The 15,529-nt window shown below is 47.5% G+C and overlaps 1 protein-coding gene and 1 long non-coding RNA gene across 4 annotated transcripts in view; one reads left to right on the forward strand and one right to left on the reverse strand.

The window, feature by feature from the left end:
* Positions 1-13,314, reverse strand: part of VLDLR (very low density lipoprotein receptor) — a 32,905-nt gene extending 19,591 nt beyond the window's left edge. For both annotated transcript variants that reach the window (XM_086415351.1, XM_086415352.1), the window contains exons 1-2: positions 12,199-13,314; positions 11,887-12,029 (exon numbers count right to left, since the gene is read on the reverse strand). In XM_086415351.1, the coding sequence (XP_086271477.1) occupies positions 11,887-12,029; positions 12,199-13,073 (1,018 nt within the window). In that variant the 5' untranslated portion in view covers positions 13,074-13,314. The remainder of the gene's footprint in view (positions 1-11,886; positions 12,030-12,198) is intronic.
* The window catches only part of LOC147366957 (uncharacterized), a 343,959-nt gene that overhangs the window by 146,451 nt on the left and 181,979 nt on the right, over positions 1-15,529 (forward strand). The window lies entirely within an intron of this gene.

Here is a 15,529-nt window from a genome sequence, read left to right on the forward strand (position 1 = left end):
CCACATATAAGTGATGTCATATGATATTTGTTTTGTCTGACTTACTTCACTTAGTATGATAATCTTAAGTTCTATCCATGTTGCTGCAAATGGCATTATTTCATTTCTTTTTAATAGCAGAGTAATATTCCATTGTATTGGGTTGGCCAAAAAGTTCATTTGGGTTTTTAAAATGAACTTTTTGGGCAACCAAATGTATACATATCACATCTTCTTTATCCATTCCTCTGTCCATGGACATTTGGATTGCTTCCATGTCTCGGCTATTGGAAACAGCACTGCAATGAACACAGGGGTGCAGGTAGTTGTTTGAATTATGACTTTCTCCATATATATGCCTAGGAGTGGGATTGCAGGATCATATGGTAGTTCTATTTTTAGTTTTTAAGGTACCTCCACACTGTTTTCCATAGTGGCTGTATCAACTTACATTCTCACCAACAGTTAGGAGGGTTCCCTTTTCTGCACACCTAAAAAAGGGAAATCATTTTTAACTTAGTGATGTGAGAACAGCAAAACAGGGTGAAGCCACACACCTGGATTCTATTTCTCTGAGCCTGTTTTCCTGTGCTCCATGGACGAATATAATTTGCATAATGGCAAGAATGAACACTTGGAAGTAGGGCACTCATTTTTTGCCGGGCATGGGGCAGCTAACATTCAGGTGTTTCCTACCATTAGCAGGTTTGTCCTCCTGGAGGATGTAATTTCTTTGAGATTAAAGGCAAAGATCTGGTTGCTAAATGCTGATATACTGCAACTATTCGAGAAAACCAGCCAGTGGAGGTATACAGTTCACGTAGAATCCTCAGGGAGGCCTTCCAAGCAGAAAGCCTTGAGCCTTCCTGCACCTTTCAGCATCTGCAGCTGTGGCATGCAGGAATGGGAACCGATGCTATAGTGACAAGCACGGACTGGGACTCTTGTATTATGTACACAATGCTCTCGTTGGCCTCCCTACTATCAGCTACTCCCTGCTGTCTGGGAGCATTCTAGGCTTTGTGGCTAGCTCCCAGGAAGATTAAAAGGTGGTCCTAGTTTGCCATATGGGTGTGTGATTACTTAGGTACTAAATGTGCTCGTTTCAAAACTATATGTATCATTCTGCCCTCAAGAGTCTAGTTAAGCTAGGACCCAGATTCAAAGGGGTGTGACTCCATGGCACTTCCTACCTATATTTCATTTTTCACTTTTTAAAACATTTTAATTGTTTGGCCCCACCACATGGCTTGCAGGATCTTAATGTCCTGACCAAGGACTGAATCCAGACCCCAATGGTGAAAGCATTAAGTCTTAACCACTGCACCACCAGGGAATTCTGCCCAGCCCCAGATTTTTGGGTTTTTTCAAATTTACAATCTTAACCATTTTTTGTTATTTATTCATTTGAATGTTCCCCAACCAGGGACTGAAGCTAAATGCTGGGGGGTATCTGAACCAGGGCCCATTGGCTACAGTGCTTTATCCATACTACCTCTGAAGATTGTGGGAGTGGTAAGAATCTACTTTGAGTACTTTATTTTAAAAGTTAAAAAAAATAACAATTTATAGTCAGAAAACAGAAATATACATATATGACAGAAAAGTCAAAATACCTTTTCAAAAGGCTTTTGTTACCAAAAGCTGTTTGGTCAAAATGAGAGGCAAAAAACATGGAAAACTTAACCATATAATCTGACTTGGACAGGACTTTAAAGTAGACAATAGATAATGGTTTTCCACTTCAGGGTTAGGTACCTGGCAGATCTCTTTTAAAATGAGTCTTGAAGCTACAGATTTTATAGACACTCCAGCTGCTCTGAGATTAAAGATGGGCACACAATAGTCTAAGGCTGGTGTTCAGTCCACTGTCACCTTAAGGAGGCTCTCTGAATGTAACTGTAACACACAAGTCATCAACAGTAACAAATCCTGGGCTAAAACCCCACCAATGCTGCCTCAAGAGTGGCTGTTGAGTGGACTCAGGACAGACACAGGCATTTTCTTAGTGTTTATTCCAGTATCTTTAGACAAAAAATTTCTACCTTTTCTTATCTCAGATGTTTCCACTTCACCCAATGGTCATAAAGCTATGTTTTACCACAGCACACACGGCTCTCCATCAAGAACGGTAAATAATGGGGTTGGAGTGGAGTATGCTACTAACCAGCCATCCCTGCTTGTTTAAAAGAGCAGCAGGGTTGGGGTGGGGCTGGGTAAAGCTAGTTGACTTTATAAAGGGTCCTTTCTTTAAAGAGAGGAGAAGAAAGATGCTAAGCTCCATGGCCATGCCTCAGTTTCTTGTTTCCTAAGCACTTTGTTTTGGGAGATTGCTCCTGGGCAGACAGGGTTCCCTGTGTTTGTGTTAGTGTGTTAGTCGCTCAGTGTCCAACGCTTCATGACCCCATGGACTGTAGGCCCCCAGGATCCTCTGTCCATGGGATTTTCCAGGCAAGAATCCTGGAGTGGGTTGCCATTTCCTTCTCCAGGAGATCTTCCCGATCCAGAGATCAAACCCAGGTATCCTGCATTGCAGGCAGATTCTTTACTGTTTGAGCCACAGGGCTCCCTGCTGGTGCTGCTGCTGCTAAGTTGCTTCAGTTGTGTCCAACTCTGTGCGACCCGGTAGACGGCCTCCCACCAGGCTCCCCCATCCCTGGGATTCTCCAGGCAAGAACGCTGGACTGGGTTGCCATTTCCTTCTCCAAGGCATGAAAGTGAAAAGTGAAAGTGAAGTCACTCAGTCGTGTCCGACTCTTAGTGACCTCATGGACGGCAGCCTACCAGGCTCCTCCATCCATGGGATTTTCCAGGCAAGAGTACTGGAGTGGGGTGCCATTGCCTTTTCTGACAGGGCTTCCTAGTTCCTGGTTCCGTTTAATTCCCTGCATTGTGCAGGGTGGGGGCAGTGTGGGGGGACAGCTCAGCCACCTGGTTGCAGCACAGTGGGTTTTCTGTCCAGGTTCCAAGAAGATTCTCCCTTTACACCTGTGGTGCCTACCTAGGAATGCTGCCGTGCAGAGCTCCAGGAGAACTGGAAGCACCAAATGAGTTAAGAAGCTTTTGGTTTGCAAAGCTTTGGGGGATTACAGGATTGTGGCCTTGTAGTCTATTTCCAGCCATGACAGTTAAGTTTCCAGTTCAGTATTATACTTTCATAAAGGGAACAGGGTGAGCTTGAAATCGTCGACACCCAAGGTCCTTTTAATGCTTAGGCTAAGCTAAAGCCAATGATGCCTCAAAAAAAAAAAAATAAGTTATAAGTTGAAGCGCTAGGCATTCTCTAGTTCAGGGTCTATTTGCTCAGAAAGGTGAAAAGTCAGAATAAATGGGGTTTTTAGTGGGTTCTTCAAAGTCACGGGGTTCACGGGAATGCTTCTGCAGCACTGAGGTGGTTGAAGTCAGGGGAAAGGCTATGACAGCAGGGAACCTGGGTGTTCTGTCTCTGTTTCAACCAGTATTTCTTTTCAACATTGAAATGTTGTGTAAGAATTTGGAAGGGTCCTACAGCTTTAAGAAATCAAACAGCTGGACTAGACCTGGGTCTCCTTTCAGCTCTAATACTTAGGGTGAATACCCCTGCCTCTGAGCCAGGGGGTTGGAAGTCACTTGAACCTAGTCATCCATAAGGCTGTTGACATTTGTAATGACTGAATGCCCAGAAACACTGACGATTTCCTTGGTTATGTCACACGGTTGATAACAGACTCGACAAACGGGAGCCTTGCTTATTACCTAAATAGGTAACGTTGTTACCCAGATATGCTGGCATTTTACTGGCTCCAAGAAACTCAGGGGTTTTCATGCATTTAACAGGCAGCCTGCTACTGTTGTCTAATTGTCCCTGCAAGGGTTAATATGGAAGAGCAGTACATAAGCTTTGGGAAAAAAAAAACTGTATAGATCTTACAGTAAATGCCAAGCCTTCCAAATGGGCCAGAGTTCTCTGCAGGGCTCCGAGTGGCACCTTTGCAGGAGCAGTCCAAAAGAAATGCCCACAACAAAGAGATGTTTCTGTGTCAGGCTCAGACAAGAACTTCACTCTGTACAGAGGGGCTGCGGCTGCCGCACTGCTGGAACTAGCAGGGCCACATGTTCCCATCTCTCACAGGCCTCCCGTTGCTGAGCACACGGTGTTATCATCTCCTGGGATTTCTTCAGTCCATTTGTTTTGGCACTTCTGGGGCCGCCAAGGGCATTTATTTTTAGTCGAGCTCACTTCTACCGCTTGCCACTTGAACGCCAATCTTTCTATTCTTAGGCTAAAACTCATTTTAGGACAAGTAGCTTTCCAAGTCAGCAAAGAAGTTTTCCTCCAGGGTTAGTAAGAAGAACTGAGAAAGAGGGTCTGAGCTGTGTTTTGGCCTTTAAGTCAGTCTCTGAGAATCAGGAAGTGAACTCGCTCAGTCGTGTCTGACTCTTTGCGACCCCGTGGACTATAGCCCAGCAGGCTCCTCCATCCATGGGATTCTCCAGGCAAGAATACTGGAGTGGGTTGCCATTTCCAACACTGTGAAATAATTAAGTTCTGATTCACTCAGTCCTACAGTTCAATTGTCAGTTTCCCTGTTTACAGTGGATTGAGATGATCTTGAGAATCATGGATAAATAACTTAATTTTTTTTTTTTTTTTTTTTTTACTGTTAGCCAAACACTACTCTAAGACCTCACTCTTTCAGTTGATTTAGCTCTACAATACTACACTGTCAAAACTACCATTCCCCTTTTACACATCAGGGAAGCTGTTTAGAAAAGGGAAGGACAGTACTTGCCAAGATCACCTTGGGCAGAACTAGAATTTGAACTTGGGTAGTCTGGCTCCAGATACCATGTGACTGAGCATGCATACCAAAGAGCGCACCTGACCGGGACCACTTCCTTCAAGAATATTCTGCTGACTTGTGATCTGGATAGTAGCGTCAGTTTAAATTAATCCAGAATGAGGTAGTATCACTTGTCAGGCTGACCCTATCCTAACACAGCCTTATAGTTGAGACAGAGCCCTCGCTTCTTTCCCTATTTTGATTAAAAAAAAAAATGCTGCCTCAGTATCTCCAGGTCTTTTCCTAGAGAACCACAGTGCTTGGATTTCTGGTCTAGAATGAGCAAAGGCCCTCCTGATACATTTGGGAAGTTATTCATTTTGTGGGTGGGAAAAGTCAGTGTTTCTCAAGGTCAAGTTGGTATCAGAAGACTGCAGAGGACTTGTTAAAACAGCATGCGCCCCCACACCAGAGATTCTGGTTTAGGAGGTCTAGTGTGGGGCCTGAGTTTGCATTTCTGTTGAGTTCCCAGAGGATGTTGATGCTGCTGGTTCCTGACCACAATTTGAAACCACTGCGGGAAGGTCAGGAGGCTAAGATTCTACCCACGAGCCAGTGACTACTTCGACCACTTCGTTCTCAGTGTTGTACTCTACAGTACCCACCCCATAAGCCCTTATGCACATCACTAGGTGGGCATACGTGACAACAGTCAATCGAACAGCAGACATTATTATGTCATCCCTGACGTAAAGCCTTTATGCTATTAGGTAAAGTCTACCCAGATACCATGAAGGCATGTGCAATGAAGAGGTTCTTCTAAAAATCCGTCTTCCCCTCCTCCTGTGCCCCATCTCTGATTGACCCACTGCTTACTCTAAATCAGTAGTTCAATAAGGAGCCCAGATCCTTCTCCCCTGGTATTCTACCATCAAGCCCTAGGTGTGTCCAGGCTCTCACCTAATCTAAATTGATCTCCTGTTCCTCTGCCTCCAGGCTGCCATGCTTTCTCTTCATATCAAAATGGTGAATCAGGCAGCCGAGGAAGGCCTGGAATGCCAGGGATGGGATCACTGGCAGGCTTCTCCATGGCTCTAGGATTGAGTCTGGTTCCCTATCCATTTTCCCCAGCTTTTCCATCTTGCTTACCACCCAACTCAAATGTCATCCTTGAATGATATCTACAAGTCTTTTGTTGACCAACTTGGGGGTGGTTTGGCTGCTTTCTCATCATCTCCTGTGCCTGTCACATAGCTCTCACATACTGGGATGTACTCACCTACCTGTTTCCATCTCTACGGATGGAGATCCCTCAAGGCAGGGCCTGCAAGGTGTCTTTGTATCTTGGGAACTGGTGCCTGACATCGAAAGATTCTTTAGGCACTAGTGGGTATTCCCTGACACATCTGCTGATTTATTAGTTCACTAATGAAACTGGTCTGAACTACAGACTTCTCCCCCTACCCACAGCATTCTTTCCAGGTTTTCTGAGCTTGAAACCAAGTGTGAGCAGTTGTTTTACTAGTTAGAATACTCTGAAAGACTCTTAGATTTCAAAGGCCACAGTTCCCTACAAGAATACTTTCACTTCATTTTCATGATACTTAATCATGCAGCATCAGCAGAATGAATGTGTCAGGGTAGGTACACCAGCCTCATTTCCATGTGAGCAGAGAGGTTCCAACACAGCGTGCAGGGAAAGTTAGCAGCAGCGCACTGTCAGAAATTTCAGGGATTTGTATCTCTGACAGATTTTAGCATTCTTTGGTAATGCTGGCAGGCATGCACTGTCAGTGGAGTCCTATCACCTTTGTAGGATCATCTGCAGGGATGGAATGAGAGTCTAAGTTTTTGGTAGTTTCTGAGAAATTTCATAAGCTGTGGCCCACATGATGTGTGGGACCTCCAGCAATTCTCAGCTGTTACCTGCCTCTTTTATGATTAAGTCTTAACCACTGGGTCTGCTTGCTCCCATCCAGAGCTTCTATCCAGGCTGTCTTTGGATCACGAATTTCCTGGTTTGACTTCCCCACGAATGAAAGAGGAGCCCAACTCCCTGGTCATTGTGTCCCCTATGTCTGGTGCTATATGGCATATGGTGGGCACTCAATAAATGGAGGTCATGTGGTTTTGAGCAGATGGACAAAGAAGGCTGGCATCAATCTACCCCTACTTAGTGAATCTACAGATCAGTTAATAACTCAGACCTTGGTAAGGTGTCTTAAGAAAACTAAAGATGAGAGGCGGTCTATAAAACAGAAACCGTATTTACTCATGGTATCTGGGGGAAGAATTATAACATGAAGTATTTAATTTCCAAATGTCTATCACCAAGGTTTTTATCATCTCCCTTGCTTGGCAAATTGCAGGTCCCACCAGATACCCCACCCCACTCCCTACCACAGTCACCACATCAAAATATATAAAGGCAACCAGGCAGTAACGCCAACTCAGATGACCCAAGTGGGTGGCAAGGTCAACCACTCTAGCCAGTGGTCCTATCTTACAGTTCTGTCCCCAAAGTTATCTCTTTAAATACAGGGCCATGAATACCCTTTCCCTGCTCCACCTACCCATGTAGCATTTTTAAAGTACAAAGTGGGCAAAGGCTCTTTAAGCAAAGCGTAAGCCATTTCTAGCCACATCTCTGTATTTACTCTCACAGCATCCAGCAGGCATTCTCTTATTAATTTAGAGTCCACAATTAGCCAACAGACCCAAACTTTTTCAGGAAACTTCACATGAAGAGGAAAGTGTGCTAACTTTATGGTATCACCATAAAGTGATTTCATTTAGTCCCTGCAGTGCATCTAGTCTATCTAAGCATCATAATGTATCTAACAGTATCTAATACCATCAGTGAAAGTGAAGTCACTCGGTCGTGTCCAACTCTTTGCAACCCCATGTCCATGGGATTCTCCAGGCAACAATACTGGAGTGGGTTGCCATTTCCTTCTTCAGAGGATCTTCCCGACACAGGGATCGAACCCAGGTCTCCTGCATTGTAGGCAGACTCTTCACTGTCTGAGCCACCAGGGGCTCAAGTCCATCATTAAGCGGTATTAATGATGTTTAGAATTTCTCTTGCAAACCAACAGAAGAACTTAGCGAAGAGACACCAATTTAGACTGAAATAATGCACAGAGTGAAACTGAGATAATTTTCAGTTACAAAGCCAGATTTTCCCAGAACTAAGTCATTCTCTGCCTTTTGTTGTTTGTTTAGCAACTAAGTCATGTTTGACTCTTTGCAACCCCATGGACAGTAGCCTGCCAGGCTCTTCTGTCCATAGGATTTCCCAGACAAGAATATGGGAGTGGGTTGCAGTTTCCTTCTCCAGGGGTTCTCTGCCTTTAAGTCCTATGAAAAGCTATCAACTTCCAGATTTCCTAGCCAGACAACTCTTTAGATGGGTCACACAACTACCCTGGACCATTTACTTCTGCTCATCAGGTACATCTCATCCATCACCTCTGCCTAACATATTCTTGGACTCTTTGTCATGAAAGCAGTCTCTGTGCTGTGACCTAAGCACAGACAGGAACAAACTAAGCAATTCAGAGTCTAACCACCTGGACAGCAGCTATATTAGTCCATGCTGAGAAATGTTTCTAAGGCAGGAAGTTTGATCATAAGCTTATGGTCCTTATCATAGTCCTTTAAGGGATTTAATTTGCACAGACTAGTATGTGAAGGTGGTTTTCCAAAGAAAGGTCAGTATCCAAAGTAAATTTAATTATGACTCGAAATTGTACATGTGACTGCCTAAATGTTCCTCTACTGAGAGGAAAGACTTTATTCACATTCTGTAAGCACTAGAAAATGGTCTAAATAGTTAATCTCCATTATTTCTAGACTGTGCTCCACATCTTCTGGTGTCAAGATCAAAACCTGAAGCCATACAGCTGGAGGGCTATGTGTTCCCTTAATCTTATGGCCATGTTCTGCTCTAACAGTTCTTGCTCTTGATCAGTTTGACACTCCTCCTGGAACAGAAGGGGCTTGTGACTATTTTTCACCTCTTCTAGAATTGTAACAAAATTACTCAAGTGAAATGGAGTTTACGGTTATCCGATTTTTAAAAAGGCAGAAGCACTTCTTTTGAGCATGTAGGTGGCTAATTAAAATATGCAGTATGGTTATACTGATGTCCTGATATTTGGCAGCTCTACTGAACTTGGCCTTTTATATACATGCTTTAGGAACCTAGGGACTCAAACAGTTTGAGCAAAGAATCAAAATGACTCAGGGCAGGTAGGCAGGTACATAGCTAGATGTCACGTGAAGTGGGCAGTGGGACGATCTGGGGGACAATGCTGCTCCAGACCGCTGCTGGCTGTCACTGCCAAGGAAAGCTTGACTGGTGACACTCCTTGAAAGAGTCCCTGCTCACATGCTTACTCTAATCTAGTTGAAGACTGTAGTCATTGTCACATCTTCTCTTGGTGCTATCTGGGTAAGTCAGATTTATTTTTCCCCAGCCCTCTGTTCTCCTATCCCTTCAGGCACTTCCAATCTCACCAACCCACTCCCCACAACAGAAGTTCTATCTGCTCTTTTGTTGGTAGCTAGCCCGGGGACGGCGGAGCCTGGTGGGCTACCATCTATGGGGTCTCACAGAGTCGGACATGACTGAAGTGACTAAGCAGCAGCCATATCTGAATAGCTCTCACAAAACCTTGGTTCTCCTAGGCTCTGGCCTTAATGAATATATGGTACTCCAGACCCTAATCTTGATTATCTAAGCTGGAGGAAAATGTCCTACAGCTCCCAGGGTTGGTTGGTTGGTTGGTTTTTTCCCCATATGGGGTATACTCCATTATTTAGCCTAACTTAAGTTTTTTTGCCAACGTCTTTGAGCACACCTCCCTTGTCCTCGAGTATTTTAAACCCGCATCATGAGTATTTTGGGGCAGATTGTAGAAGACCAGGGTCAAAAAGTCAGCCCACATGCCTTGGAGCTTTGAACTTCAGACAGGAGCCAGTCTGGGTTAGTTCAGGTCAATATCTACCTCAGCCAACCCCAAATTTCCTCCAGTTCAGAAAAGATGTGTCTCCTTTCCTTTGAAGAATTTAAGTTTTGCATGGGCTTCTATTCTCCACTGTTCATGGCTTGTCACGTATTTCATATGTGACCTAGGGAAGCAAAAGGGATGCTCACCTACCTGATACAAGGTGAATATATGGCTTCAACTAACTTACTTTGACAATTTAGGTGAATTCCTAGCATTCTTTAGGATAAGGTTAAACTCCAATGAAAAGTTATTATATCTTAAAAGAATATGAACAGAACACACAGCAAAAATGAATCATCTCTCCTACCTTCCTGGAGCACGATCAGTAGATTCTGGTGTATCTTAATCTTTTGAAATGATATGAAAGGTGTAATGCAAGTCATGGCACTACTCTGAGAAATCGTTTAGGAAGTTAGTATTGCTCATCCATTAATGATTAATGTTAGAGTCTGAAAACTTTCATAAGCAGGGCTTTTCCAAGCTCTGTCTGGATACACATCAGAGGCCATCTTCACTACACACACGCCTTTTTCAAGGAGCCCAGGCAAGTGAAAGAGTTTGAGAGGGCAGTCCGTTGGAGCCTGTTCATTTTTCACGTTCCCTTAAAGATAACATTTCTCAAGCTGCTAAATTACCAGTCCGTGGAGTCACGTGACCAATCTAAACGTGATCCGGCTGCCAGCCAATCGCAGAGTGCAGGCAAGCCCGTCCCAGCTTCTCACGCTCGGGACAGTCAGAACCTAAGGGCAGGGGGGCATTTGGAGACTCAACTCCCCTCTCTTCAACCCCCGCCCCACGTACTGCTTGAGGGACTGCTTGACCACACACTTTAAAGTTCGCTCTCTCTTTAGGAGACTCGTGACTGCAGGCTGGCAGGCCTCCCAAGCCACCGGGCGACAGGAGCTAGGGACTCTGGAGTGGGTACTTAGGGCGCGGGCCGTTTTCCGTCCCAACTCCCCAGAGCTGGCGAGCCAGCCCCTTGGTGTCAGGTCGAGATCGCTTCGGGGACCCGCCAGGATTTTCACCAAATCCTCTCAGAAGGGCTTGCTGTAGCCTGCCTGGGAAAGTTGCGCGGCCGCAAGTGGGAGCGTGGTTGAGGACAGGGCTCCAGGCCCAGTGCGGTAGACCCTGGGGACCCGACAGCAGTACCCCCACCCCCTGCAAACCACAGTCGTACACCAGCTCTCCCAGCTCCCGCGCTATTCCCTCTGATCTATTGTTTAGAATGAGGACTAATTACAGTCGCCAGATTAGGACTCGATTCCTCTCGAGGAAATCTCACCGGGAACGAGGCTCAGCAAACTAACCTGATTAAGTCTCCGTTCCACTCCCCTCCCCCGTTCAGCTCTCCTGGAGACCTGAGAGGTTTACGATTGCGGCCCGAAGAGTGGAAAGGGGAAGAGGGGAGAAACATCTAGAGGGGAGTCCTATTTCAAGCCTCACTCGTCCTCTAACCCTCACTCCAGAGGCGGCCCGGTGCCTGGGGAGTCGCAGTCCGGGTGCGCAAGCTGTGCACTTCTCGCCGCTCGCCGGAGACTCTCGGCCGCAGCCCACCGAACGTACGCCCCTTCACCGCCGCTGGGAACTCCAGCGCGGGTCGGCACCCGGCGCCCCACGTCCCCAGAGGCGCCCTCCCTCATCCGCCGCCCACTCCCAACCTCCCTGGAAGTCGGAGGAGCGTGCCCGGGGCTGCAGCGCACGTCTCGGCCCACCCAGCCCTCTGCCTCCTTCCTAACACTCCGCCTGGCAGAGGAGATACAACCATTGTTCAATGGCTTAGAAGCCCGCATCACCCATCCCCGGCCCAGCGGAGTGAAAAACGAGACAGAGCAGAGGCTTCAGCAGAAAGAGCGGAAGGGAATGAAGAGTAGTTCGGAAAAGGCGTTAGGACACCCCAAACCCCACTGTCCCCCCACCCCCCTACACCAGCCCGGCACCAAAGAGCCGCGGTGCTGACAGCTCAGAGGCGCCACCAGGGTGGGGAGGGAGAGAGAGAAGGCGACAAGAGCGGAGAGGCGCCTCCTAGGAGGCGGGTGGGGGGAGGTGGGCAAAAGGAGACCCGCGCCTTGGGGCCCCCTGGCGCCCCGGCTGGGTCCCGGCAGCCCGCTGAGGGGCGCGTCCTCACTCACCGGCTCCGGTGGCGCCGCTCTCCCGGGGCGCCCAGCACAGCGCGAGCAGCAGCCAGAGCGCCCAGCGCGCGGACGTGCCCATGGTGCCCGCCTGGATGGTGCCGCCGCCGCCGCCGCTCGCTCCGCACAACAAGTTACCAGCCCTTCGGAAAGGAGGAAGGAGGTGGGGGCGGGGAGGGAGGAGGGGAAGGGGGAGGAGGGGAAGGAGTTCGAAAGGGGGGGAAAGGGAGCAGGGAAGAAGAGGGCACCCCCTCCTCTACAACTTGCACGATCTCCGCCCCCCCTCACCAGCCAACCCACCCGCCTACCCACCTCCCCGGGCTGCAGCGGCAGTGCGAGCCGAGCTCGCGGGCAGAAAATAATGCAGGCGCTGCAGAAGAGCGGAGGGAAGAGGAGGGGAGAAAGGGAGAGGGGGTGGGGAGCCGAGAGCGGAGAAGACAGAAGAGAGCGGAGCCGGCCGCGGAGAACCCACACTGGCGGCGGCAGGAACGCGGGGTGAGGAGCGAGGAGGGGGCAGGAGGGGGAGTGGTCAGCGGGGAAGGGGGGGCGGGCACGACGGCCTCAGCCCTCCTCCCCCTCGACGCGCTCCTCTTATAAGCTCCCGGCCGGCAGGTGCCTGCTCCGGGGGTGTGTGTGAGTTTGCGTGCGGGTGTGAGCGTAACTGGCCGTGGCCGCGGCCGCCGCTGCCACCCGGACTGCTCCCGGGGCCCGGCTGCTCCGCGCGTCCGCCGGGAGCTCACGGGGGCCCGGGGCGGCCGCTGGTTGGCTCGCGCACCGCCCTCGCCTCCAATCCCCGGTGCCTGCCCTAATTTCCTGATCCATGGAACCTGCCGCCGCAGCTGTGCGCTCCCTACAGTCGTTACTGTACCTTCCCGGCAGCCGCCAACAGTAAATGCAGCAGCAGCAGTTAGCACTGATGCAACTACTGAGGCTGTTGCCACCGCCTTCTCACTAACGGGGCTTACAGCCCGGGGAGGGGGACTTGCAGCTTCCAGGGGCAACAAGCATCTCTCTATACCACCCTCTCCTGCTCCCCAAAGAGAGGCTGGTACTAGGAGGCTGGTAGGTAGCTTCTTCCTGGGGTCTCCTCTCCATTTCAAAGTGATGAAGAGGAGTGGATCTAAACGTTTGGGGTACTCTGGTGTGGGGTTGGGGCCGCTTGTCTCAGTTGAACGCTGAGATGCCATTTTTGCTTGGAAAAAAAAAAAATTCAATGTGTCTTTAAGTGGGAGCGTGTGTGTAAGGAGAGTGCTTGTGGTTGTGGTTTGTCCTCTGTAATAGAGGGGGACTAAAATAACCCAGCCTGGGATGAGGAGGAGAGCTGCACGCTAGTACAGCTCTCCATTCTCCCATCAACGATTATAGTTAATTGCTAATTGCACAAATAATAGTTGGAAGGCCTGTAATTAAAAGCTTAATCTTTTCTTGTTTGGGGGAGGGGAAACCCGTAGGTTTATTCTTGATATAGTTTGCAACATTCAATTACAAGGCTTACGGAAAGAAAAAAGGAAGCAAAGGCAAGACTTCTGTAAAGGATTGAATCCTGTTTTGTGTCTGGCAATACTGGCTTTTTTTGTGTACTTTGGTTTTCTTGCTCAATTTCCCCTGCTTGTCCCTATCTAACCAGACCGAGAGAACACACGGACCTATTTCACCTTCTTAAATAAAGGGTATGTATACATATATATGTGTGTGTGTGTATGTGTATACATACATACATATATATATATATTCAAATTTATTTGGGGCTGTGCTGGGTCTTCTTTGCCGCACAGCGGTTTTTTCTCTCGTTGTGGTCGTGGGCTTCTCCTCGCGCTGCCTTCTTTTGTGGAGCAGGGGCTCTAGGGCACACAGGCGTTAGTAGTTGTGGCACACCGGTTTAGTTGTCCCCCGCCCCGCCCCGCCCCGCCCATGTGGAATCTTCCCAGACCAGGGATTCAACTGGTGTCTTCTGCATTGGCAGGCGGCTTCTTTACCTCTGGACCACCAGGGAAGCCCTGAGTTTATATATATTTTTAAAAGTTTTGATCTCCAGTGACTCAAACTCTGCCCATTTCAGTAGGACCAGCTCTGACTATTCTGTTGATGATATGAGAAGTAGAGGGGTCCTGCCTCGCTGCATTCCTCTTGTCTTGGTGCTCCAGGGTATTTGTCAAGGCTAACATTAGATGGGATATTTATTAGAAACTTACTGTATCCAGGGGATGGAGAGGAAAATTCCAGGTCAGAGTATACTTTACTGGGACCAGAAGATACCCAGATTGTGACTGGTCAACATGAAGGGGCTTAACTCTATGTATCGGAAGAGACTTACACACAGTTCATTTTGAACTCTATTTTGCTCACCCTTGGTTATACATTTGATACAAACTGCAGCAGCCACACTTGTGTTGCCTGTGAAATTGAGCTGAACTCTGCTTTATGCCATTAGTAGTAAAGATGCATGCAAGGCATTAAGGGGTGATGGTAAAAGAGGCGTGTGGCAATTCCAATAATCTCAGGGTTCTGAAAGACATGTGATAGTGAGCTACGTCACTGACAGGAGAGAAAAGGTGGTAGAGGGGATGCATGGAAGAAATATGAAAAGGTACAACGTTAACATAGTTATGCGGCTTTTAATATTTTATTAATACTCAGAGCTAAATATATATACTATAAGATGAACACTGCTGCTGCTGCTGCTAAGTCTTTTCAGTCGTGTCCGACTTTGTGCGACCCCATAGATGGCAGCCCACCAGGCTCCCCCATCCCAGGCAAGAATACTGGAGTGGGTTGCCATTTCCTTCTCCAATGCATGAAAGTGAAAAGTGAAACTGAAGTCGCTCAGTTGTGAACACTAATATGGTATAATAAGATTTACCTCTGACAAATACATTATACTTTCTATATCTCCAAAAGATATAAACAAACTGTTGGTGAACTTAGCTGCGGCTCTATGTGCAATCCTGCGGCTCTCTTGTTGAATTCAAAGGAAGCATAACTTTCACTGGATGTGTCACTTGAGCAAATCTCAGTACCTCACTGTGCCTGCCTTCTGACCTACAAACGGAACACAAAACCAGCTCACATAAAGTCAGAGTGCTCTGTGGCCTCACGGGCCAGCTCTCTGCAAAGTGCTGATTACTGGAAGGATGGGTTGTAAGGAAGAGTGAATTTGATGAACATAGAAAGTAACCAAATAACCAGAGATGAATTTTTCATGAGTGAAGACAGGTATAGTTGAGCTAGATAGGCTCAGGGAGGTTGATGCTGCTGGATTCAGAGCCTTCAGGTAAATGCACAGGCAACCCCATTCCTGCTATCCACCATATTCATTCATTTGTTGAAGCAACACGCACTGAGCATCCCTGGGTAGCAGGTACTGTGCTAGGCAGTGGGTATGCAGAGATGCTTCTTGGGTGAAGCTCAGGATCTGGTGGGGAGGCAAAGAAACTGCCATGATTGTAATACCCTATGCATAGCACACGCTTAGGCTTCAAGGTGTTGTAAGGTTAAAAGGAGAGAGTAGCTAATATGACTGGCATAGAAGGGAATCAGAAAAGGCTTTCCAGAGCACTTGTCTCTGAGCTGAAATCATATTTTTACCAAACAATTCCAGTTTTCTTTACTAATGGTCACATGATAGGATTGTACTTTCTGGCTC

Source organism: Bos grunniens, chromosome 8 (genome assembly GCF_055505025.1).
Source record: "Bos grunniens cultivar Pamir isolate PY7600 chromosome 8, Bosgru_T2T1.0, whole genome shotgun sequence".
Lineage (NCBI taxonomy): Eukaryota > Metazoa > Chordata > Mammalia > Artiodactyla > Bovidae > Bos > Bos grunniens.